Source organism: Nematolebias whitei, chromosome 21, assembly GCF_014905685.2.
Source record: "Nematolebias whitei isolate Nwh7 chromosome 21, NemWhi1, whole genome shotgun sequence".
In the NCBI taxonomy this organism is placed as follows: domain Eukaryota; kingdom Metazoa; phylum Chordata; class Actinopteri; order Cyprinodontiformes; family Rivulidae; genus Nematolebias; species Nematolebias whitei.
The window spans coordinates 28617705-28642102 of NC_056518.1; the positions used below are offsets into that span (position 1 = coordinate 28617705).

Sequence of the window (24398 nt, forward strand, 5' to 3'; positions counted from 1 at the left end):
GGTTTTCCAGCTTTTGCAATCTGCTTTCGACATCATCCAGTCAGATTTATTCCGTCTCAAACTTGTTCTAAACACCGGCAAAACCAAAGGGATGATTTTTTTCAAACAGGAAGTCGGTTCCAGCAGTTCTTCCTCTGATTTTATCCTCAAATGGTGTCCTTATTGAGCTTGTTGATTCCTATAAATATTTGTATGTCTTGGTCGACTCACATCTCTCTTTTAAGCTCCATGTGGAAAACCTAGTAAGGAAAGTGAAAGTTAAACTGGGTTTCTTTTTCAGAAACAGATCCTGTCTAACTATGAATGCTAGGAAACACCTTGTAACTGTGACTTTCCTTCCCTCCACTGACTATGGTGACATTATTTACATGAACGCTACAAGCACCCTGCAGATGTTGGATGCTGTCTATCATGGTGCGCTAAGTTTCATAACAGGCTGTAACTACCGTACCCACCACTGCACTATTCACTGGTTAACTGGACATCATTAACTTCACGCAGACTCTCTCACTGGTTCATTTTCATCTTTAAATCACTTCTTGGTCTGCTGCCTTCATACATCTCCTCCTACATGTCTCTGTGTGAGTGCAGCTACAGCGTGCGCTCTCAGGACATTATTACCTGCAGTGTTCCCCCAGTGCGAACTGAACTTGGCAAAAGGATCTTCTCCTACTCCGCTCCTGTTTCCTGGAATATCTTGCAAAAAGATCTGAAGTTCTCAAACTTGACCTCTCTAAGTGGCTTCAAACATCTGCTAAGTTCCTGGCAAAAATCAGTGCAGACTGTTTTTAGTTTTCTACACCGGCCTACATCCTAGCTGGGGTTTTTTTTGTTTGTTTGTTTGTTTTTTGTTACGTTTTCTTTTAAATACCATTTTATTTTCACTTGTTAAAAAAAAATCTCAATTTGTACGCATCCTTTATGTTTTTCTATTGTTGTCTTTGTTGTCCACTGTTGTTAAAATCAGGTCTCTTTTGTAAATGAGTCCCCGAGACTCATTGATAGGATTAACCTGTATAAATAAAGGTTGAATGAATGAATAATATATATATACATACATACATATATATATATATATACATACATATATACATATATATATTTAGTTGGATTATATGAAATATAGTTGAGGCCTTAACAGTTTCAGTTTTGAAGCATCAGACTCCTCTGTTCTCAGAGGAGTCTGATGTTGCTCTTTTGTTGCTTCAACAACAATCTGATTTTAAAAATCTTGACTAATTAAAGAGTTTTCAAACTTTTCCCCGCATAATAAATCAGATAAAGTGTGCCACTTTTGAAGCTGGACACTGTAGCTCATCTTTCAGATTAAAAGCTTGTTTCTTTTGTAGTCCGTGTGTTTCATTGATCCTAGTGCAACTGCAGAAATAATGTGGACCCAGTAAACTTTGGTTTGCCATTTAAATGTGTCACCTTGTACCGTTGAGTCTAATGAGCTCTATCTGTGTCTCCTCAGTTCAAGTATGTGGCAGTGAAGTGGTGAAAGGCTGACCATGGGGGACTGGAACCTGCTGGGCAGCATCCTAGAAGAGGTCCACATCCATTCCACCATCGTGGGGAAGATCTGGCTCACCATCCTCTTCATCTTCCGCATGCTGATCCTGGGAGCAGCTGCAGAGGACGTCTGGGATGACGAGCAGTCAGAGTTTGTCTGCAACACCGACCAGCCGGGTTGCAAGACCGTCTGCTACGACCGAGCCTTCCCCATCTCGCTCATTCGCTTCTGGGTGCTGCAGGTCATCTTCGTGTCTGCACCCTCGCTGGTCTACATGGGCCACGCGCTCTACTGCATCCGAACGCTGGAGAAGGAGCGTCACCGGCGGCGGATCCAGCTGAAGGAGGAGCTAGACGATTCAGAGCAGGCGTTGGAGGAGCATAAACGCGTGGAGAGAGAGCTGAGGAGACTGGAGGAGCAGAAGAAAGTGAAGAAAGCTCCTCTCAGAGGCTCCCTGCTGAGAACGTACATCATCCATATCCTTACTCGCTCTGTGGTGGAGGTCTCCTTCATCCTGGGCCAGTGCGTCCTGTATGGAGTCCACCTGGAGCCGCTGTATAAATGCGAGAGGCTGCCCTGCCCCAACAGTGTGGACTGCTACATCTCCAGGCCCACAGAGAAAACCATCTTCATGATCTTCATGATCATCATCGCCGGGGTGTCACTTTTCCTGAACATTCTGGAGATACTCCACCTGGGTGTGCGCAAAATCAAACAGACTCTGTATGGAGACAGGTACATGGAGGACGACAGCTTGATCTACAGGTCCAAGAAGAAGTCCTCCTTGCCGCAGCTCTGTGTGATGAGCAACGTTTCCCCTCACAACGGACCTTTGACTCAGACCTTCAAAGTGATTCAGGAGGCGGACATGAAACCTCCTTACTACAGTGGTGGGCTTAAAGTCGGCCACGAGCCAGTGAGGCACAACAGCTTGGCTCATCTGGGCCAGACCGGGTACATCTGCCCACAAGCAAGGATACCATTCAGGTCTGAGGACAGCTGTGTGACCCAAATCTTCCGAACCAGAGAGAATCCAGAGGTCCACACAGTCATGATGGACCACCATCCAGGCTGGAGTTCTGCCATGTCCACTGTAGAGGAGGACATAGCAAGCCAAGGAGAACCCCACGAGGAGCATTCCCAGCCAGGGCATTTGGACACACTGTTGCCTGGCAGCACCTTAAGACCCGGAGCAATCAGGGACCCCCTTAAAGACAACAGACGAGAGTCCACAATCAGCCAGTTCCAAAACCCCAACCCCAGGAGGACCAGTTTCATGACCAGGCCTCCATCCGAGAGCTTGTCATCCATGACTGGCTCCACCAGCCCCTCCTTACACAGCTCAGAGGAGTCAGATGAGCTCTGCTCACTGCAGGGAGACATGCCCATGATGCCGCCCGCCGGAGGCCGAAGGATGTCCATGGTAGGTACAGATCCTGGTCCTGAACCACAGGAGGTGATGCTGGATCATCTGAGAGCACTTTATCCTGCAGCAGAGCTTTAATCAGGGCTGGAAAATAAAATTTTTAATCGTTTAGGCATAAATACAACAAACAGTTACAGTCAGTCTGATGATGACTCACGCAAACGGTGATGGAGTCGTTTTCTGTCTGCTACATTCAGAACTGTTGGAGCTGCAGAGTGAAGAGGAAAATAAGCTGCTTTTACTAAAAAAGAGAGTTGTGCTTTCTGTTCATCACTGTTCTCAGTGAGACCAAATCAGTCTGAACTTCACTGTCAGCTCTGAACAGACACATCACAACATGAGACCTATAGGGTCTCGGTAGGTTAGGTGAGGACATTAAACTGCTCACCTCTGTGGGGTTTGTGTCATTCACACAAATTCTCCTTCAGGTTCGATCTCACTGGGCTGTGACTATCAGAGACTACTTGGTGACTCGAACTTGACCCAGTATTGTGATAAATTATGCAAACAATCTGTTGCAACAATCACAGCTCGCAAAACTGCGTTCTTGGCCGTGCACATTATTTCATGAAACTCCACCCACATCAACAAACTTTATACCCACTGTGACAGCATCCCAGGCAGATTTAGATCTGATTTTAAATAATTACTTATCAATGTGGGTTTTTAATGTGGATATTCTATAACCTCAGATGTTTAATATCAGAAGAGCTCTCTGCAGGTGTCAAAATACAGCTATAGCACTCGAGACGGTGTGGAAACGCCCAAGATGAAATCCAGAAGGGTTCAAGACACTTTAGAAAGCTAAAAAAAAATAAGCTGGAAATTTAATCAGCCCTGCAAAATGTGTCTCACTGATCGCTTGACAATTACAGCAAAATCGCAACATTATTTTCTCACGATACTGAGTCAAATTTGAGTCTCCAACCAGTCCCTAACAGTTGAGATATACTGGATCCTTCAATATTCAGCTCAACCTCTTCAAACTACAACACTGAGTAAAACAAGCTCAGATTTATTCTCGATTGACTCGTCCCTCAGTCTTTAAGCAGGGTCCCATGCAGAACTGGTCCAGGACAGTAAAACACTGTAGATAAGGAGGCTGAACAGTCATCAGGTGTGAGATAACACACCTGTAGCATCACACTGCAATTCCTCCATTATGGTTTGTCTGCAAAAACATCTTATATTAGGTTTTAGAGTAACATTAAAACAGATCCTGATATAGACAACAGTTCAAAACAAAAACATCTGTTCTCTGAGCTCCTGCTTGACAATCAGAAAACATGGAGAGGACTTCCACGAATAGTTATAACATTTATCTGTGATCCCAAAGCACTTTTGCCGGTCCTATTCATCTCCATTAATTTTAAATTTATATTTCTTTAAGGGGAAAGAGGCTGTTAAAAAGCAATTTTCACAGAATATAAACTAATAAATCTGCTCATGAGGTGTTAAAATCAGTCATATAATCTGTTTGTCTCTTCCAGAGCATGTTCCTGGATATCTCCTCCATCATGAAGAAGTGAGGCGTTGGGTCCTTCGGCAGCTCGGACACAAACAGAGAAACTGTATCAGTGATACTTCGATTCTCCGAGCGAGTCACATGGGGTCAGGATCAATCAGGCAGCCAGGATCAATCGGGCAGCCATGATGAGGCAGTCCACTCTCAGCCGAGTTTCGAAGCACCTTACAGCGGCTGCACGAGCCTTTCAATGCCAAACGGACGGTTTTACGAAACCAGAGACACAAAGCTGTGAAAATTTTAAAGACTATGCAAATCTGACTCAGATTTCAGTCTCTGTAAAGCTGTTTTTATGAGAATCTTGCTGTTTTATTCAGATTAAAAACACTTCTTTACAAAACAACCAACCTGAATATATTTAACAGAACACCAGCGACACACTGTAAAGTCCTCATGCTTTATTTCTCAACAAAAACTGTTTTTTTTTCTTCCCCAGAATGTTTTCTTATCAAATAAACAGGATGTGACATGTTGCTCAGTTTTTACAAAACCCAGAAAAAAATTCCATTCAAAGATTTTAAAAAAGAAAGAAAAGCTAAAACTACAGATAACAATCATCTTTCAGTTCCACAAAACATGTAAAAAATACTAAAAACCTGCAAATACAAAGAAGTTTAGAAGTTAGAAAGACAAGAGTCTGTTACACAGGAAGAATGCTGAGGTTTGTAGGTTAGTCAGTTCTGAAAGGTCCGTTCAGCTGCAGAATTCAAACCTGATACTCAGAACATCAGTCAGTTGTTTTAATCTGTCGTCGTGTCTCTGATGATCATTGTGTCCTGTTCTAATTTACCTGAAAGATCTAGTTTCATCAAAGGATCTGGGCTCCGGAGCTACAGGATGACCGGAAGTGATTTGAATCACTGACTTGTTCAGTGAGTCAAATCACCGACTCATTCAGTGAACCGAATCCCCGACTCATTCAGTGAGCCGAATCACCAACTCTTTCAGTGAGCCAAATCACCAACTCTTTCAGTGAACCGAATCACCGACTCATTCAGTGAGCTGAATGATTGACTCATTCAGTGAACTGAATCACCGACTCATTCAGTGAACTGAATCACCGACTCATTCAGTGAACTGAATCATCGACTCTTTCAGTGAATTGAATCACCGACTCATTCAGTGAACTGAATCACCGACTCATTCAGTGAGCTGAATCCCCGACTCATTCAGTGAACTGAATCACTGACTCATTCAGTGAATTGAATCACCAACTCATTCAGTCAGTAATCTGAGGCGTATTCAGTCATGTGACAGTCGGGCGACGAAATTCTTTCAGTCATGACATGGCTGGTTTACTCAAGTAATGACGTCATGTAATGTGGCTTCTTTAATCATGTGATGAAGTCATGTGACACTGACCGTTCGATGATGAGACACGGGGTCAATATGGCCGTCTTTTGTGATTTTAACTCTGTTCTGTGACTTTGTCTTTTTTTAGACGAATCAGAGCCCAGCAGAAAACCATCAGAGTCTGGTTTTACATTGATCTTTCAAATCATTTTTTTTTAACGATGCATAGCATCAATTTGGTCCCAAAAGCAAAAAATACAGATCAAATAAACAAAAGGTGATTTTCTTTGACTTCTTATTGCTTTAAAAGTGTTAAGCCTTAAATAAGCTCAACATATCAATCAAATAAATACAATTCTTATTTCTGTAAAGCCAAAACCTGATCCAAGACTGTTACAGATTTATAAACTGTATATATGAGTGGGTTTCGTTTCTCATCCCTTTTATGTGTATTTTTAGCAGATATTATGTTGTCATTAAGTGTTTAGATTGCATTTTAATGATTATTCATGTATGTGACAGTAGGATCTCTCTGTGTTTACAGGGGGTGTGCTTTGGTTGTTAGAGCTGCAGCATCATTCCCAGTCGATCACATCGCTGCTTACATCACTCAGCAGTTGGCCTAAAATAACCTGGAAGGCAGAAACGTTAGCTGCACCTTGAAGATTTTCATTTGTTCTCACTGAACACGTGAAAACAGCTTTTAGACTGAAATGTTAGGCTTTTAAAAAATAAAAAATAAACCACACACATTAAACCACTAAACTGTAAACATCCTCACAGCCACAGAACATTAAAACTCATTAACAAAAGCTTATTTTCATAAAGTTGTCAACAACAATGATGCAACATCAACGAATAATGTCCATAAAAATCAAAGTTTTTTTGACTCTCGATTCAACGAGAGTCAGAATAAATAAAAACGAGCTTAAGAGCTCGTCCGTTAACGATCTCGTTCGTCTCAGATCTCCGCTGATATCTGAGCTAATGAAGGCGTCCACGGTGACCTTGTGACCCCGCGGCGGGCATCAGGGACACATTGCAGCGTGGATCTGACAGAACAGCAGGGGCACTCTCCGCAGCCACGTGCCCCCGCATCGACGTTTCAACACATGAATTTGGCATCTCGGCGATCAATAATGTGCCCGAGCATTTGTTTGGAGCTTGGACCTCAAACTGTACGCCATTAGAGGAACGGGTTTGTCAGAAAGAATTGATTTTCTGTTCAGGGTTCCAACAAATTTACACCATATGAGAATCCTAAAGTGAAGTGGGGTCAGAGCAGCAAAGAGTTTGTTTTAGATTCAAATCAGCGTAATCAATTCAGATGTGAAAACAGATTCCAGGCTGAACTGAGAACATGTTCTACTGAGAACAGAGACCAGAATCCACTCAGATCTGATACCAGTTTTCCCATATTTTTATGCCAGATTCTACTCAGATCTGACACTTAGAATTCAGTGGTTCCGAACCCTGGTCCCTGAGGAACACCATCCTGCATGTTTTAGTTGTTTCTCTGTTTGTGATTACCAGGCTTCTGCCTGACTTAAGGAATTAATTAAACCACTGAATCGGGTGTGTTAGAGCAGGGAAACAACTAAAACTTGCAGGATGGTGTTCCTCAAGGACTAGGGTTCGGAACCACTGAATTCACTTTGCTCTGACACATGAATCTATTCAGACCTGAGACCAGATTCAACTCTGAACTGGACCAGTATTCAAGTCAAACTGAAATCAGATTCTGCTGATTAGGAACGTGCGAGCAAATTCATTACTGCCCTTTTGCCTTCAGTTGCTGGCGATAACAAGCATCAAATAACTAATTACAACTAAACATATTAGAAAATGGATATTTAAACATACGAGAGAGGTAAGAACCACGAAAATCATTAGAACTACTTGGGAAAATATCTGATTTGTGGTTTATTTGTTTTAATCAGCTTGAACTGAAACTTGTCCTGCAGGAGCCGCTCTTTGTGATTTGGCTTCAACTTCCATGTTCCATTCTTGTGTCTACTTATCAATGTGTTGATAGTTTCGATCTAACAAGTTTTCTGTCTGAAATGAGAAGTTTCTCCCTCTGATAAATTGAATAAAAACACTTTGCTGGGTGTCGCCACAGAAAATTAAACCACTTCAGAGAATTTTAGTTAAAAACTTGAACAAATGAGGCGATGCGGGGCGTGACGGAACCGTTTCAGAACTTTACAAAGTCCTCCTCACCTCCTAAAGCTCTGTCGTGTTTCTGATGTTAAACAGTTCCTGCTAAACCCAGGAAAGGAACAGCAGAAAAGCCAGGTGGACCCAAAGTTTAATACGACAAGAAACTAAAGGCAGAGCTGAAAGTTCTGTGTTAAAAAGGAGAAGACGGAACATTTTGTACAGTTCCTGAGTTAAAACTCTGAGAAGCAGCAGAACCGGAGAAGAAAATGTTCCAGAAGCTGCCAGAGGTTGTGAACCAAAACCCGACCAGTCTAGATGCCCTGGTCCAAGGCTCTCCTGCCCTCCAGTATTGCTGATGAATCAAAAAGTGTGTCAGTGATTTAAAAAAGGGCAAAATACTCGAAAGTTTACAGAAACTGAGGACGAGTTCTGGTTTAGGACGGGTCCGATGAGTTCGGCTCCTCCGTTCTGCACTTCTGAGTCATTTCCTGACAGAAATCCGTCGTCACTGTGGGGCTACAGACTTCCTCAGTGGATCCCAGAACCAGTTTCTGGTTCACCTTACCCCGACCCGGCAGCTCCAGACCCGGCTGCCTGTCACCCAGATGCTCAGAGCCCTTCCTGGTCTTGCCTAGCTGTGACCGGAGTGACCCGGCCCGGACAGAGTTCTGATCCGAACAGGCTGACGGTGACTCAGACGTCAGGTCAATACTGGTGGAGACAGGTGGAGGCTGGCCGCCCCGGACCTCCTTGCAGACCTGCTGCGAGAGGAAGGAGAGGTTCTGCCACAGCTCCGACATGCAGAGCTGCAGCTGGTTCCGCTCGCTCAGCAGCTTCTCCTTCTCCAACACCTGCATTCACGAGAAGCACAGAGTCAGGTTCTGCATGGAGGGGTGTTTGGGTCTGACGGTCACAAACAGGTTCTGACTGTCAAACGGAGTTCTGGCTTTCAATCAGGAGGTTCTGAAGTTCAACCAAAAGGTTCTGCCTTTCACTTAAGTTCTGAAGTTCAATCAAGAACGTATGGCTTTCATCTAGGAGGTTCTGGATTTAACACAGGAGGTTCTGGAGTTCAACCAGGAGGTTATTTTACTCTTGAGGTTAAGTTTCATTAAAGAGGTTCTGGAATTCAACCTGGAGGTTCTGTCTTTAACTCATGAGGTTCTCAAGTATAACCAGGAGGTTATTTTACTCTTGAGGTTCTAAGTTTTATTAAGAAGGTTCTGGAATTCAACCAGGAGGTTCTGGAGTTCAACCAGGAGGTTCTGGAGTTCAACTAGAAGGTTCTGGAGTTCAACCAGGAGGTTATTTTACGCTTGAGGTTAAGTTTCATTAAAGAGGTTCTGGAATTCAACCTGGAGGTTCTGGCTTTAACGCATGAGGTTCTCAAGTATAACCAGGAGGTTGTTTTGCACTTGAGGTTCTAAGTTTCATTAAGGAGGTTCTGGAGTTCAGCCAGGAAGTTACTCAGAAGGTTCTGAAGTTCCACCAGGTGGTTCTGGACCCTCTGTTAACTCTTATTGTATCTGTGACTCTGACAGAACGACTGAATGGAGCGTTGCAGTGTACGTTGATGCAGCTGCAATGCATTGTGGGACAGACTTGTCTCCTTTCCTAAAGGAGCCTCCAGCGTTTCCTCGAGGAGACCAGCTCTCATCATGGCTGCCACTCAGAACCATCTGTCTCACAGAAGAACCTTTCTGAGGTTTTAACCAGAACCGTGTGGTCACCTCTGGTGTTGGTGTGAGTGTGTGTTTTTAAACCGCACCAGTTTCCGGATCTCGCCCTCCAGGTTCTGGATGCAGTCCAGTTTCCTCTTACGGCAGCGTTGGGCGGCGATGCGGTTTTTGCTGCGCCGCCGGATGTCGTGGATGAACTCCAGCTGCTCCGAGGTCAGTTTGTGCATCTTCACGAGGATCTGGAAGTCGTTGCGCGGCAGGTTGGTGATCTGAGCCACGGGGAAGGGTAGCTTCACCTGAAAAGGATCGTACAGGTACAAACTTTATGGGTTCCTGAACTTAGAGAGGAATAATGTTTACAACAAACACGTACAATTATCTCAGTTAGCTTCAGATCTTTAGGAACTTTAAATTCTGTTGGTAATTTAAAAAGGTGGGCTGTAATTTGGATTTTAAAAGATAAAACCAGTGTAAACATGTCTGTTTAACTTGAGAAGGTCTCAGTGACGTCAGATGAGGCAGGTGTGTGTAATGTGGCATTACATCCAGCAGGGGGCAGTATTACACTGTTACTATTATTGTTTGGGACGTCATTTATTTGCAACCTCTACTATCAAGAGCCACTTCTGCTCCTTCTGCTAAATAAAACTTATCCAGAGTTTCAAAACCTTCTTGAAGTTTTAAATTAAGATAACAAGACTCATTTCTTAAAAGGTACTATAAACGAAACGAACAGAATAAAGCTCTGTAATTAATTACTGTAGTTTTACCTGCTAGAAAAAAGACCAAACTTCTACTTGTCTGTCTTATCGTGAAAAATAAATAATAAAGCATCTACACTCATAAACATTTTTTAAGCTGTTTTGTTGGACAAAATCTTTAATTTGCTCAGACGTTTATTAAGTTTTTCTCAAAGGCAAACCGTTACCACTATTGCATAATTCCAGTGGCTCATAATATAATGTAACTAGCTCCTAATGTTAACAATGAAGCATTTAAATTGAAGGTACATTGAGATGGTGAATATATATACTGTATATGTCTATTTTGGAGTTATAGCCCCCCCTGAATAAAACTCCACCCGCCGCCACTGGTCTACACAGCAGTAGAGAGATTTTCGTCCAATCAGAAGGTCACGGGTTCAATCCCCAGCCCTCACAACATGCTAACTGCCCTTGGGCCAGACACCAAACCCCTTCACTGCCCTTGAAACACTTATTGTCCATAAGTACTGTATACAATGTGTAAATTATATATAATAGAATGTGCTGTTTGATTGTATTGGTCAGTAAAATCAAGCGCTTTGCAGAACCTGAAGAGGTTACAGTGGTATCACAAAGGGTGGAACGTTTAATTCTTCAGCAGAAGTCGTTCGGTGTTCACATTAATTTTTCACAGAAAATGTCTTTTTTCTATTTAAAATAATTGCTGCAAAAAAAAAAGAGGAAGAAAGCCACCGTTTCCGTGGACCCTCTGAAGGGATGCTAGGTCAGTTCCTGACAAGTGGCAGGGGGAACGTGGACAGAACCACCTGCCTGCAGGGAACCGGGGTGTTCTAACTGGGTCAAGCACACAGAAACACTGAACAGATGATGTAGTGACACACTTTAAATACAACAGAACTAAAAGAAAGTTCTGATCTGCAGGACAGAAGGACGTCTACGCTGCTCTTCTTGTGATTTGTAAAGAATAAAACTATTAGGGACCAGACACAGTCAGTGTTTGGAGGAATCGGACCGTAATGCCAACACAGAGAAGATAAAGATGAAGAACCGAACTGACCTCGGGACCAGACACTCTGACACCACCTTCACTGTCGCCCTCTGAGAACGAGCCAGACTCGTCACTTGAGTTTCCACCGCTGGTACCAAAGCCCTGCTCGCTTTTGATCTTGGTGCAGTCCTGAGAGAAGACCAGTTCTCTGCTGAGGGGGGTCTGGGCCTTGACCATCTGAACCAGGCTGCGAGGCGGTTGTTCGAACGAGGCGAGGTCAAAGGGCAGGCTGGACAGCGAGCTACCGTTGGCTGCTTCATCTGGATAAGAGACTGAGGAGCAGGAGCTGGAAGACAGGGTTCTGGGTTCGGATGGTACTGGAGAGCTAATGGCAATGGGGCATCTGGTGAGAGATGTTGGACCAGAGGGTGGAGTCTCCTCCTGCATCAGGGTGGACACTTCGTCTTGAATCTTCTCGTCCACGTAAGAATGAGCCGAGGAGCGTCGATCACCGGCGGAGAAAATGACGGAGCATCTGTCGAGCTCCCCTTCCTGCTGGCAGGAGGAGGTCTTGGACCAGTCCATGTCCCTGTTGTTGGTCTTGAAGTCAGCCTGACTCAGGAAGTCCCCCTTACTCCACAGCCGGTTGGTGATCAGCTCCTGAATGCTTCTGCTGGACATGTTGTTGAGATCTAGACCACCTTGCTGAAGGTATGAACGCAGGCAGGACGAGGCTAAATCCTGGCCGGCAGAGGGCTCAGCTAGCACCGGAACGCCTTCCACCTCCAGCTCCATCTCCAGAACCTCCTCTGTGCCAAACTCTGGGTTGGAGCCATTCCTCTCATGTGCTGCACCCTCAAACAGAAAGGGTTCCTCCTTGATCCTGGAGGGGGTGAGGAGCGTCTGGGAAGCAGCACTGTCGTCTTCTGGTTCTGAGCTGTCCAATGACGGGTTGGCATGTTGAGTCTCTTCATTGCGTTTGTCGTCACAGACCTGGTACTTCCAGGATTCGGGACACCCTGGAGGCTCAATGGGCAGTGGTGCGTCGTCGCCGTCACTGGACTGCTGCTTCATCTCTGAAGAGCAAACGTCCTCAGAAAAGACAGTGTCCTCATCACTGTATTCCACCTCACCGTTGTTGACGTCTTGTCCGTCGTTCTGTAGCTGAGCTTGGAGAAACTGAAAGCAGGAATCCTCCAAATTGTGCACGCCAAGTAGGTCCGCGCACAGCATGACCTCGTGGATGTTTTCTCTGTTCAACACCAGCTTGGCCGTGTAGGCAAACTGAAGCAGCGGAGCAAAACCTCTGGCTGTCACCTGCAGAGAAAACAAGTTTCAACATCAGCCATGATGGACGTGATAACTCAGAACAAATCGTTTATTTACAGGTGAATAAATTCTGCATCATCAACCTTAAAATCAGAGCAGATGGTTTATAATCACATTGTTTCTGCTAAGGATGAGAAATGATTTGGAGATATTTGAAGTCTACTGACAAACACAATTTCAAAAATTGGTCTGTTGTGTAAAATGTAAATAAAAACTGAACGAAGCATCCCCTCTTTTTTTAACAACAGTCTGTAAAGGTCCAGGACCTGAGGACACCAGTTGGTGGAGGTTTTGGAGGGAACGGTGTCCAATTCTGGTCTGATGGAGGACTCTAGCTGTCCTTCAGTCCTGGAGCTTCTCTGCTGGGTGGAGCAGATGTTCTAAAATGTATGGATACTTTTCTGCATTGATGGAGTCTTTCCAGATGTGTAAGTTGCTCATGTTGGAGGTACTAATGCACCCCCATACCATCAGAGAGGCAAAATTTTGACCTGTGTGCTGCAAGCTGGGTGGTTCCTCTACTCTAGGGCATGATGTTGGTGGTTTCCAAACAGAACTTCAGATTTGGACCGTCTGACCACAGAACAGTTCTGCACTTTGCCTCAGTCCATTTGAAATGAGCTCTGGTCCAGAGAAGACGGTTCTGGATGGTGTTCCCATCTGGCTTCTTCTTTGCCTGATAGAGCTTTAATCAGCATTTGCTGACGGCAGGGTGAACTGTGTTTACAGACAAGGATCTGTGGAAGTGTTCCTGAGCCCAGAACAGAACCAGGCCTGTTTTAATGCAGTGGCCCCTGAGGGCCCAAAGATCACGACCATCCATTATCGACCTTCAGCCTCGTCCTTTGAGCTTAGATTTCTACAGCATCTTCTAATCTGTCGATGAGATTAGGAACTGAAGAAGATGGAGATTAAAAGTCTTTCATTGAGAAACTTTATTCTGAAATTGCTCCACTAGTTTTAGACATACTGCTGAACCTCTGCCCGTCTTTACTTCTGACAGATCCAGACTTTCTAAAGGCCCTTATGCACTGACTTCTCAGTCTAAAGCTCATCATGAATCATTCATATAAACTCAAAACCATTAACATGTTCTCTGTGTTTCACTGTGAATAAAATGAGTTCATGAGATTTATTGTTTTCTGTTTTTAATTTACGTTTCACACATCCCAACACTTTTGAGACTCTTTTTAGAACTGGGCAACCAGTACTACAATTTGTTTGTTTGTTTGTCTGTTTGTTTGTTTGTTTTCCGGTGGTAGTTTGCAGTGACACAAAGAACATGGAGCATGTCAGGGTTCTGTAAAACTCGCTATATCGATCTTACTGAGCAGACACGAGAGCCACTTTGTCTTATGTTTTATATGATGGTGAGATACTTTATATAAAATTAAAACATATAATAATAAGATCCTTCACATATATAACCTCAGTTTAAACACAAGCCTTTCTCTGTTACATACTGCGTTTGCACATTAAAACATTACTGTGCACACTATATTTTACATAGGGAATACTTTATTACTAATATTTTCATTTTAGGTTTTGCATATATTCTTACATTATTTTACATTCTATTCAGAATTCCACTCGTTTTATTCTATTTTACCTTCTTTGTTTCCACGTCACAAGTTACAGAAAAATGCAGTTTATTGTGACGTGTGACGTTGTCTCACTGCCTTCATCACTCCTCCTCCTCCTCAGCTTCCTCCTCCTTCCCTGCAGTCAGCAGTGTGTGTGCACACGTGTGTGTCTGTGTGTAACCTAAGTGTGTTTGTGCTAACATCAGCAACCTGCATGTTTCCAGACACACAAACAGCAGCTCTGCAGGATCCACTGCAGCAGTTTCAGTCCTGCATGTTTTCCTGCCTCCGTGTGAACTCAAACACACAGGTGAGCTGCAGGGTGATGTCACTGCCCTCGCAGATTGTTGCAACCTCCAGAAGACGACGTTCTGAATTTCAACAGACGATTGGCGACATGACGAAACTGTAAAACATCCCTGAACCTAATCATTAAAGTCGTTAAGCATTCCCAGAAGGCAAGCGGATTAGCTGCCACTTTGCTTGCCGCGTTTTTAAGCAAAGCTCTTGCACAATCTGTTAGCGCTCAAATTAACTGTTGGGGATGACTGCCAGCTACTACCACACCAAATCTGAGCTCGATATCTGTAAAATTGACTGACTTGCAGCCAATCTTGTGTTTGGTAAGAGTGGATGGGATTGTCAAATCCCTTTATTAATTATATTTAACAGCAAATGAAACCTAATAAAATCAGAGAAATATTCAAGCTACAACGTGTTGGCTCTTGAAACTGATCTCTAACAGTGGAAAGGTCCAATTCCATCAGCAGAACTCCAAATTTATATCCTGTTGCCAAAGTAAAAATAATAAATGCTAACATTTTATCCTAAAGCCATGAAACCCGAACGCTTTGTTCAGTCCAGTTTCACCGATTCTGCACCCAGAACAGCCGAGCTGCGGTGCTGTGTCCTTCTGGTTCTGAGACTCATTAATCAATATGACAGATTTGGGTCGAACGGCAGATGAAGATCAGCTTCAGAGCTGAAAAACTGGGCCATCATCATCATTACAGACCACCACCACCCCGAGTCCTGCTCATTGGGGCACAAACACCCTGCAGAGTCCAGCTGTGGAACGCCAGGTCCAGTTCTAACAGGTCCGAACTGAAACCGAGCTAAAAGGAGCAAAAGGATCAACAGCTCATTTCTGATCAGCACAAGAGACTGAAGTTCTGGCCCAGTTCTGGTAACAGTTCCAGTCTTTCAGAACAAAACGGTGAACAAATACAGTGACCTGAATGTTGTGAGTGAGGGTCATTGTGCCCTGTACCTTGTCTGGCAGGCTGATGATAGGTTCGGTGTCTCCTGGTGACCCTCCATGGCCCAGCAGAACCTGCAGAAAGTAGCTGCTGCTGGCGGCAAGGACGGCCCGGTGCGCCCGAACCTCTCGGCCCTCCACCAGCAGGGTGACATCACAGAGGATGCCCCGCCTCCGCTGCTCCTCCAGGCTCAGCAGCACGTTGGCGCAGTGCACCTTGGACTCGTACACATACACGGGCGCCGCCGCCTCCCCATCCTGCCGCTCTGACATCACTTCCTTCAACGCCCTGTGCAGAGGACAGGAGGGGGACAGAGTCAGGTCTCACCTGGACTCAGACTGGGCCAACTCCACACAAAACACACAAAACTAATAGCTTTGGTAGCCATCTTGAACTGTGTTGACTCCAAAAGTAATTAGGCTGTAGGTGTACATCCAGGGATTACTTTCAGAGAGATTTATTCAAATCTGCTGGTTTGTGAGATATTTTGCTAACAAACAAATTACCACACACACAGACTCTGACAAAAACATTATCACCCGCCTTGTGACGGCATAGATATGGTTATTAACTCAAGCTCTTCAGTCCACAGTATTCAATGTGTAAATGTGTGTAAAATAAGATGGAAATGACCGAGGTAACTATCCAGGAGCATAAGAATAAAGATGATGGACAGAACCAGAACCAGAACTTCAGAGCCCCGCTCTCAGACTGCAGGCAGAGCTCCTTCTTTATGATTCATTAATCCTCCACAGACAGCTGAGAGAGCACTCCGTCTGTCTGGGGTTTGTATGTGTGTGTGTGTGTGTGGGGGGGGGGGGGGGTGTCGTAGCAGCAGCTCTGTGCTGAGTCAGATTTGCTCAACCAATCAGAGGGAACCACCACTATCATCTTCATCATCTTCCTCCCTGTGTAGATGATCTGCTGCCTTCCTCGGGCCGTCAGTTTACTTTATTGAAATTGAAGCAGCAGAATAACAAACTTTACACCTTCACTGATAATCACATGACTGGTCACATGACCAATCAGCTGTTTCTGTTTCCATCAAAACTGTTGGCTTTTGATTCACAAAACGATGTTGACAAAGGCTTCTGACCCCATCTATTTCTATTAGGAATGTGGCAAAGGTTAATTTTTAGTGCTATAATTAAAAATCTGGACTTCCCTCAATATGTTTGTTTTATTGTGTTTGGTTTATAAGCAGTAGATTGATCTTTAGTCTGTACGTAGACTTGGAGATATCCAAAACCTCAAGGTTACACTTTGTATGTGGCACTTTTGCGCCACCAGAGGGCATCACTTGTGGTGAGTTGAATGTTTGTGAGTGTGCACAGAGAGAGAAGAAGAAAACAAACTCCACTGTCCAAGCTGTATGCCATGTGATGAGGCAACACCTGAAAATCACCGGACGTCCTCCTTCTTCTTGGAAGGGCAACACGAACTTCGCTGATAACTAAATTAGCATTTTAAAAAGTAAGTTGATATTTGGAGGTATTTAAAGGCTCCCACATGGTGTTTCATGGGTGCTTTTTTTAATATCCTGTTTCATAGAATAAACTCAGGCAGTACTTACTGACAATGCAGTAAAAATAATTTCTGTAGTCGTCTCTCTGTGTTTTATCTGCACTAAAACAGCTTGTTTAAAAGTTTTGGATCAAACAGTAATCAGATGATTTCTGCGTGTGTTCGTTCTCTGAATTAATTAATAAATGTTTATTTAAAATTGCTTATACGTGCGTCAGCATGCAGAGTCAATGAATGATTGACAGCACCGTCCGAGGCACACATCTCCCTTTGTGAGAGTTTGATAATCAGATTATTTTTATCCTGGCTGTTTGTTTATATATATATAGGCAAGTCTGCCCGCTAATTGTATGATTTAACCCTGATTTAAATTAGATTTTCTATGCCTCAGCATGCAGAGAGACAATGATTGGTTGGCAGCACAGTTTGAGGCACACATCTCCCTTTGTGACAGCTTGCTATTCAGATTATTTTTATTCCAGCTGTTCATTTATATAAATATAGGCAAGTTTGTTCTCTAAATAAGTGGATAAAACTTGATTCAAGATAGATTTTAAGTGCATCAGTGTGCAGCGAGACGATATTTGGTTGGCAGTGCAATTCTATGCACATGTCTCCCTTTGTGAGAAATTTGAAAATGTGATGGGTGCAAAAAAAATCTCCTGATCAAAAAAAGCCGTACAGTCCTTTGTTGAATCTTCTTCTGCTTTCTCCTCTTGCAGTTATGAACATGAGGTTTTCTAACCGACATGTTGCGGGTGGTTTCATCATCCTGTGGGCTGTTTTAGTCCGTGCGTGTCTGAGGTAAATAAAGTCCAGCAGCGCACAGACCATCTGACCAGCTGCTGCAGGTTGGACAGCAGATTTCTAGTATAACATTCAATGTAACTCAACTGGATGAATACAAAATGTCTTTTAAGCTTAAACTGAAAAGATCTTCTATGCACACCCAATGAAAAATGGAGAAACGTGGAGAATTAACACTAAAAAGGAGAATTCTGTAAAGGAATGCTTATACATTGCAATATGCATTCCTTTCAAGAAAGCTGGACCTTCAGTTTCTTCCTGACATCAGCTGGTTGAACTTCTCCAAACAAGCAGATGTGAAACGACATCCATTAGCTGCTCCTCCCTCAGGAGACCCTGACGAACATCTCACCATCACATCTCTCTCCTCTTTGTTCAGAGAAGCTCTCTCAGAGATCCTGATACCTAAACTCTCTGGTCACTGAGAACCTTCATCCTTCCGACAGCTCCGCAGAGGAGTCCGGACTGACCCGACGGGTTCGGTTTCACCTCGGTGTTGGGTGGATTCAGCTCGGAAAACCCAATCTGACATCCCTTCAGGCTGCTCAGGAAGCAGAAAGTGGATCGGGCTCGTCGGGTTTCAGGAGAAAGTGACGCAAAATGAGTCGCGGTTGGTGTTCTGAAGAAATTTGAACAGAAGTGTGTCAACCCTGTCTGTTAGCAAAATATCTCAAGCTACAGGCCAAATTGTAGCGACACTCTCAGATAGGAATGACTGGATGCATGTTTGGAGTCAACCAGCATATTAACACAAACATGGTTATAACTCTCAATTTTACAGACATACACCACATACTCTAGTGCTAACAAATGAGATATCATAATATCACATGAGACTGTGCACAATAGTGTAATGATATTTTCAAGGTTTGACAAAACAGCTTCAGCTCCATAATCTCTCAACGTGTGATCTCAGTCTGAACCTCGGGCATGAACGGCGGCGGGCGATATGCATTCCTTTAGTTGCATTTGTAATTATTGAGTCTCTGACTGCAGCTCTGCAGGTTAGTCTCTGCTCACCTCGTGCTACAAAAGCTCTCCTGCAACAGATGCAGCATGAAATCAGTGAAGTCTCGCATCAGGTGAGGATTTTATTTTGTACCAGTTTCTGGAGGAAAACCTGAAAAAGTGCATCTGCTCACAATAAACACAAACTTTAGTGTAATTTACACACACACACACGCAGCTCTAAACATTCATGTCAAAGAGGAAAGTTTCACATGTGTCAAACTCAAGGCCCGAGTGCCGAGCATGGCCCTTGTTGCCATCTTATCCGGCCCCCAAGGTGTTATTTTAACAGGAAACTATTTTCATTGTTTCTCATTTTATTTAAAAACTGAGCAGACTTTGTTTAGTGCCGACCTCATGACAGTTGGCCAGTTTGAAAAGTTCCTTAATCTTTGCTTTTCACATAGAAAAAGCAGCAGAAAACATCAAACGAGAGCGATGAAACTCTTGTTGAGGAACCTGCAACCAAGAAAAGATGTTGGGTATCTGACGGGAGTTAATGCATTGAATGAAATTTGCCCTTGGTTTGAAAAACATTTTCCAATTTGGGCCGCCTTTTGTAACGGAGTTTGACACCCCTGAATAAAACAAAATAAATAAAACAGGAAGTTCTCTTTGAGGAAGCTTCCTGTCAGTTTAAAATCTGAAAATTACAGAATATTTTATTTTTTTCCAGACAGTATGGAAACTTGTTTATGACACGTTTAAGCAGAAGAAGGGAGCAGCCGTAAGCAGAAAAATGAATAAATTAAAATAAAATTCAGAAGATGTTAAATCTATGAGATGCTAAGTCATATATTTTGAGATGCCTACTGATTATGACTTTTTTTTCACAAGTGGCAGAAATGGACATCCATACCTGAGTGGTTTGCTTATATGGAAACCCATTTCTGCCACTAATGATCCAGGAAATAATTATTCCACCTAGGGATGCATGATATTGGATTTTTGGCCGATATTTAATATATGTTCCTTTGTCAGAACATAACCCTCTTATTTAGGCTTATTTGCTACAAAAAATGTGCAACAGCTGTAAGAGCTGGTGACATATATTCAGTAACAGCCATATGATATGCATAGCACTTTAACTTACATTAAATGAAAAGTGTTAAATATTATTTATTAGCATTAGTCACCTGTGATGCTGTCTCACTTGTGGAGGCTTGTTCCAGGTTCCTATAGCTGCAGTGTGGGATCCTCTGCACTCCTGTGCATGAAGGACAGCCTTTTTAAGATCAAAGTTTTCTCAATGATGTGGGAAATGACGGCTCAAAACTAAGGTAACGTTATGTCGGAAAAATATCTCAGACTGGGGACGATGTAGCGAGGCTCAACGTAGTCCATATAAATCTTTGGAATCCGACATCCTCACCAACGAGAAATAAAACTTCCACACCGTCGACATTTTGAATTTTCCTCTCCGCCATGAGATCAGGTAGGCGCATGTGATGTCATCACGTTGTGCTGCAACGTCATCACGTTGTGCTGCCGCTGCAGGCAAAAACGGCGCCTTTTATATCGGCAAGTTATTTTAATGGAATGTCCGATATTGAACTTTAACGCTAATATCAGCCGATACCATGCCAATAATACCGTGCATCCCTAATTCCGTCGCTGGTCAACTCCAGTGTTTTCAGTCAGCTTTAGGACACAGAATATGGAAATGAGTAGGCCTGTTGCAATAAATCAATTAATCGCATGATAAATGAAAATTATCAACCTCATTTTCATTCATCAGCTTTATCTTCGTGTCTCTCTCTTTCTACTGAAGACACTGGATGACAAAAAGCTCAACTCTGATGCTCTTCACTGACTCCTCCCTTTCTCTTTAAAATCCATTTTAACGATCCAAAATCGTGTTTTTGGATCGTTAAAAGCAGCTAAGCTACGAGCTAAGCAAACAAGCCGACCTCAGGAAAAAACTTCCATCTTGTCGAAGCTCCAAAATTCACAATTGAAACCCGTGACTTTGTCTAAAAAGTTTTTCTCTGCAAAAACAAGCTGAGAACTTGTTTACTGATTTTTTTTTATTAAAAGCTTTGTGGGAAAAATGCTATGCTAAAGAGCTCAAACCACACAGAGCGTCCGCCATTTTGAGAACCAAAGAGAGACAGCCCATGTCTCGTCAAGGGGCCTCCCTCCCATTTTTCTTAGAGACACGCTGCTCGCTCCCTCACTATCCATCCTTCAGTTCAAACAATCTTACACTGCCATCCGGGTGTCGAAAAAAGGTACTACACACAAAATAATTAACATTTCTTCGTAAATTTGAGAATAATTACTAATTATTGTCAAATTTCAAACAATATTATCGTTTATCACAATAATTTCTGAGACAATTAATCGCCCAGTAAAATTTGTTATCGTGACAGGCCTAGAAATGAGCGTTCTGAATAGACCCTGATCTAATCTGGGTCCAGCCTGGACGTCGAGCTGTGATTGGGTCAATGTGCCCAGGTGAGAACATTCTCGCAGTTGTTTCATTGCAAAGTCTTATAGACGGGACAAAAAAAATTTAAAAAGTAATTAATCAAATTCACCTGATTTTGTTCTTATACTGATGTGTCATGAATACAAAAATGAAAGATATAAGTATATTACGAATGAAATGAAGGTAAAATTTGTGACCAGATGCAAAGAAGTTATTGAAAACAGTTCACACTTTAATATTATCAGTTTAGTACAAGCTGGGCTCTGATTATAGTGCTCCCCCGCCCTGCTTCATCCTTGATATTTATTCCTGACCGTCGTCTTACTCGTTCTTTCTTTTTCTGTCACGTTCAGCAGCAGATTCTCCAAAACTTCGACTGTTCATTCTTGTTTCACAGCCTAAACCAGTCGTGTGACTCAAGCTTCCACATGCAGATTCAGCCAAATGCTTTGTTTACGTTGAGTGCGTACCCCCATTTCTAAACTGCACATCAACATATCTGTAAAAGTGCCGGTGTAAACTCCTTCAAACGACACATGCGGTTCAGGATCTTGTTTTTAATGTTTGACTTCATGTTTGGCAGTGCGCGCCTTTACAGCAGTTTTCAGACACTTTAAGCTGGAGGTGTTTCCAGAAGATGGAGGAGTTTCTGCTCAGAGGAGGAAACAAAGAGCTCATGCGTTCACGGCAATGTGCGACACGCGCACGCCGCCACATCCGAGTCTTTAAATAGGAAGCTTGATGCTGAGCAGAGATCTGGATGGTTCTGCGGTTCTGGTTCCGTCAGACCTGCAGCCGCGCTCGGCGCTTTGTTCCCGGGCTGAGGGTGGAGCGGCGGCCGCCTCCTTTGTCCTCACGCCCGTGAGCAGAGGTTCGAGTCCCGGCTGAAAGAGACCAAGTCTACCGCGTTTACTGGACTCGCAGCTGCCATGCACGGTGACCGTAAGCGCGTGCACAGACCCGTGCCAGGCTCGGGGACGTAAACACACCGACCCACACGCAGCAGCAGCGGCGCCGAACCGCCTCACCCTCTCCAGAACACATGCAGCTGCAGCTGCCGCTCCTCAAACTCACCGGATCCTCCAGAGAGTCCTCGGTCCCGGTCCGGTCACTGGTCCCAGCCGGTCTGCATGGTGGTCCCGAACAGGGGGTCCAACGGTGCTGATGAAGCTCCTTTACTGGTCCAGGAGCTGCAGCACTGTTGACATCGGCTTAATGACGTCATGCTGCCCCCTCATTCACAACAACACCCCCCATCCCACACCCCACCCCCACCCTCCACTGAGCTCATCTCTGACTGAAGCGCAAAACGAGATTAAAGAGACAGTTCAGATATTTTTTTTACGTGAGATTCTGTGAAGCTATGAGCAGTCAGTGTCTGACCTGCAGCAGACAGCACTTTGAACTTTCACTTCGGGGGTTTGGTTCTGATCCAACTGATGAGCCAACAGCTTGTCCGAGCAGAACCGAGACAGACTGTTTAAAGTGACGTGTGCAGAGGAGGTAAACTGATGCTGTTGCCGTGGAAACACCACTCGATTCTGTGATAATCTGTGTTGCTGTGAATCCCATTTTATTCCCACTGCTGTTGGGCGGTGATAAACGCGGCGCTCTCCAGATTACAGATCTGTGACTTTCAAACTTTTCTCACGCAGCTGAAAAAAAAAAATCTTTTAAAACCAGAATAGACATTTCCTGCAATTCTGAAACTGTCTTGGACTGATCAGATGGGATTAAGTCGGATTAAACAGAAACTTTATTCTCTAGCATAGCATTATATTTTGTGCACTTTATCTGTAATTGAATTTACTTAATTTTAGATGAAAAACCAGAATGCTTGTTTTAAACAAATAAAAACTTTTACTGTCTCACCCTTTTTACGCTCTAGTAGTTTCATGAGTAAGACGTAAAAACCATTAAATAAACAGATTATTAGTTGATACTGAGCTTCTAAGTAATCTGCATACAGTGTGTTTATTAGCTGTTAAAATTAGACTACTAAGTGTTTTTAAACTCTGAATGTACTGTGTAGTTTCGATTTGTGTCCAGCAGAGGGCAGTATATCCCACTCAACTGTTGTGGAAACGAAATAAGAAAATTAATCTTAATCTATTGTGATCCTGTTTATATTTATTATTGGCAGTTTCTATCCCTATTCTGTACCTTTTTTAGCTTCTGTCCTGTTCCACAATGTTTGTGCTATTTCAACAAATCATATATCAAATGGACTTCTTACACCACGTGTACCACATACATAACTTTCAGGACAATCCTGCTATGACTTTTTTTGGTACATCTTTAGCTTTTTGAAATGTTTAGCCTTTTCTGCCATGTTTTTCTCATCAGAAATGAATTGAGCTCATTTTACATCCTTCAAATCTTTAGCTCTGTTTACCTTTTACTGCTCCTTTCACATTTTGTTCTGGTTCAGCTTCTTTGATTCCTTGTCCTAATTTAGACATTTTTTCAGCTACTTTCAGCTGTTTTTCCAGCTCTTTTGTGCTCCTTTCAGATTATTTCTGCTAACTAGAAAATGTTTGTGCTTCTTCTAACTTCTTTCAACTTGTCAGCTTGTTATGCTCCTTTCAGCTTATTTCTGCAAGTTTCAGCTTTTTCTGCTATTTCAGCTACTATGTAGCTGTTTTTATGCAAATTTTAGCCATTTCATCTAATTCCACATTTTTTGCATTCATTTAAACATTTTTCAGCCTATCTCAGCAAAAAACGTGCTGTCCACTTCCTTCTGGTAATTTAAGCTTTTTTTCTGCTTTTTTAGCTACCTTCCAGGTGTTTTTGTTTTATTTATTTTTTGCTACCTCCAGCTTTTTTCAGATACTTTCCACTTTTTGTGTTCATTTCTTCTTTCAGCCTTATTGAGCACATTTCTGCTCTCCCCATTCTTCTGCTAATTTAAGCTTCTTTCTGCAATTACAGCAATTTTTTGCTAATTTCAGCTTTTTATAGCTAATTTACTAATTTTTTCTAATTTCTGCTTATTTAAACCAAATTCAGCAAATAAGTGTTCTTTCTGCTTTCATCTTCTAATTTAGGCTTGTTCTTCCATTTCAGCAAACAATTTCTCTAGATTAATCTTTAGTTATATATATATATATATATATATATATATATATATATATATATATAT

At 43.0% G+C, this 24398-nt stretch overlaps 2 protein-coding genes across 2 annotated transcripts in view; one reads left to right on the forward strand and one right to left on the reverse strand.

Annotated features, from left to right (window-relative positions):
* The window catches only part of gja10a (gap junction protein alpha 10 a), a 6134-nt gene extending 1666 nt beyond the window's left edge, over positions 1–4468 (forward strand). The window contains exons 2-3 of the mRNA XM_037695037.1: positions 1475–2936; positions 4430–4468. Coding sequence (XP_037550965.1) covers positions 1512–2936; positions 4430–4468 — 1464 coding nt within the window. The 5' untranslated portion in view covers positions 1475–1511. The remainder of the gene's footprint in view (positions 1–1474; positions 2937–4429) is intronic.
* A 3825-nt stretch (positions 4469–8293) lies between these two features.
* Positions 8294–22501, reverse strand: LOC119427422 (transcription regulator protein BACH2). The gene is made up of 5 exons (XM_037695036.1): positions 22328–22501; positions 15495–15771; positions 11382–12629; positions 9689–9895; positions 8294–8771 (listed from the first exon to the last, which is right to left on the reverse strand). Exons 2-5 carry the CDS (start codon positions 15753–15755, stop codon positions 8355–8357), a joined length of 2133 nt encoding a protein of 710 aa, XP_037550964.1. The 5' UTR covers positions 15756–15771; positions 22328–22501; the 3' UTR covers positions 8294–8354.
* Between the last annotated feature and the right edge of the window lie 1897 nt (positions 22502–24398).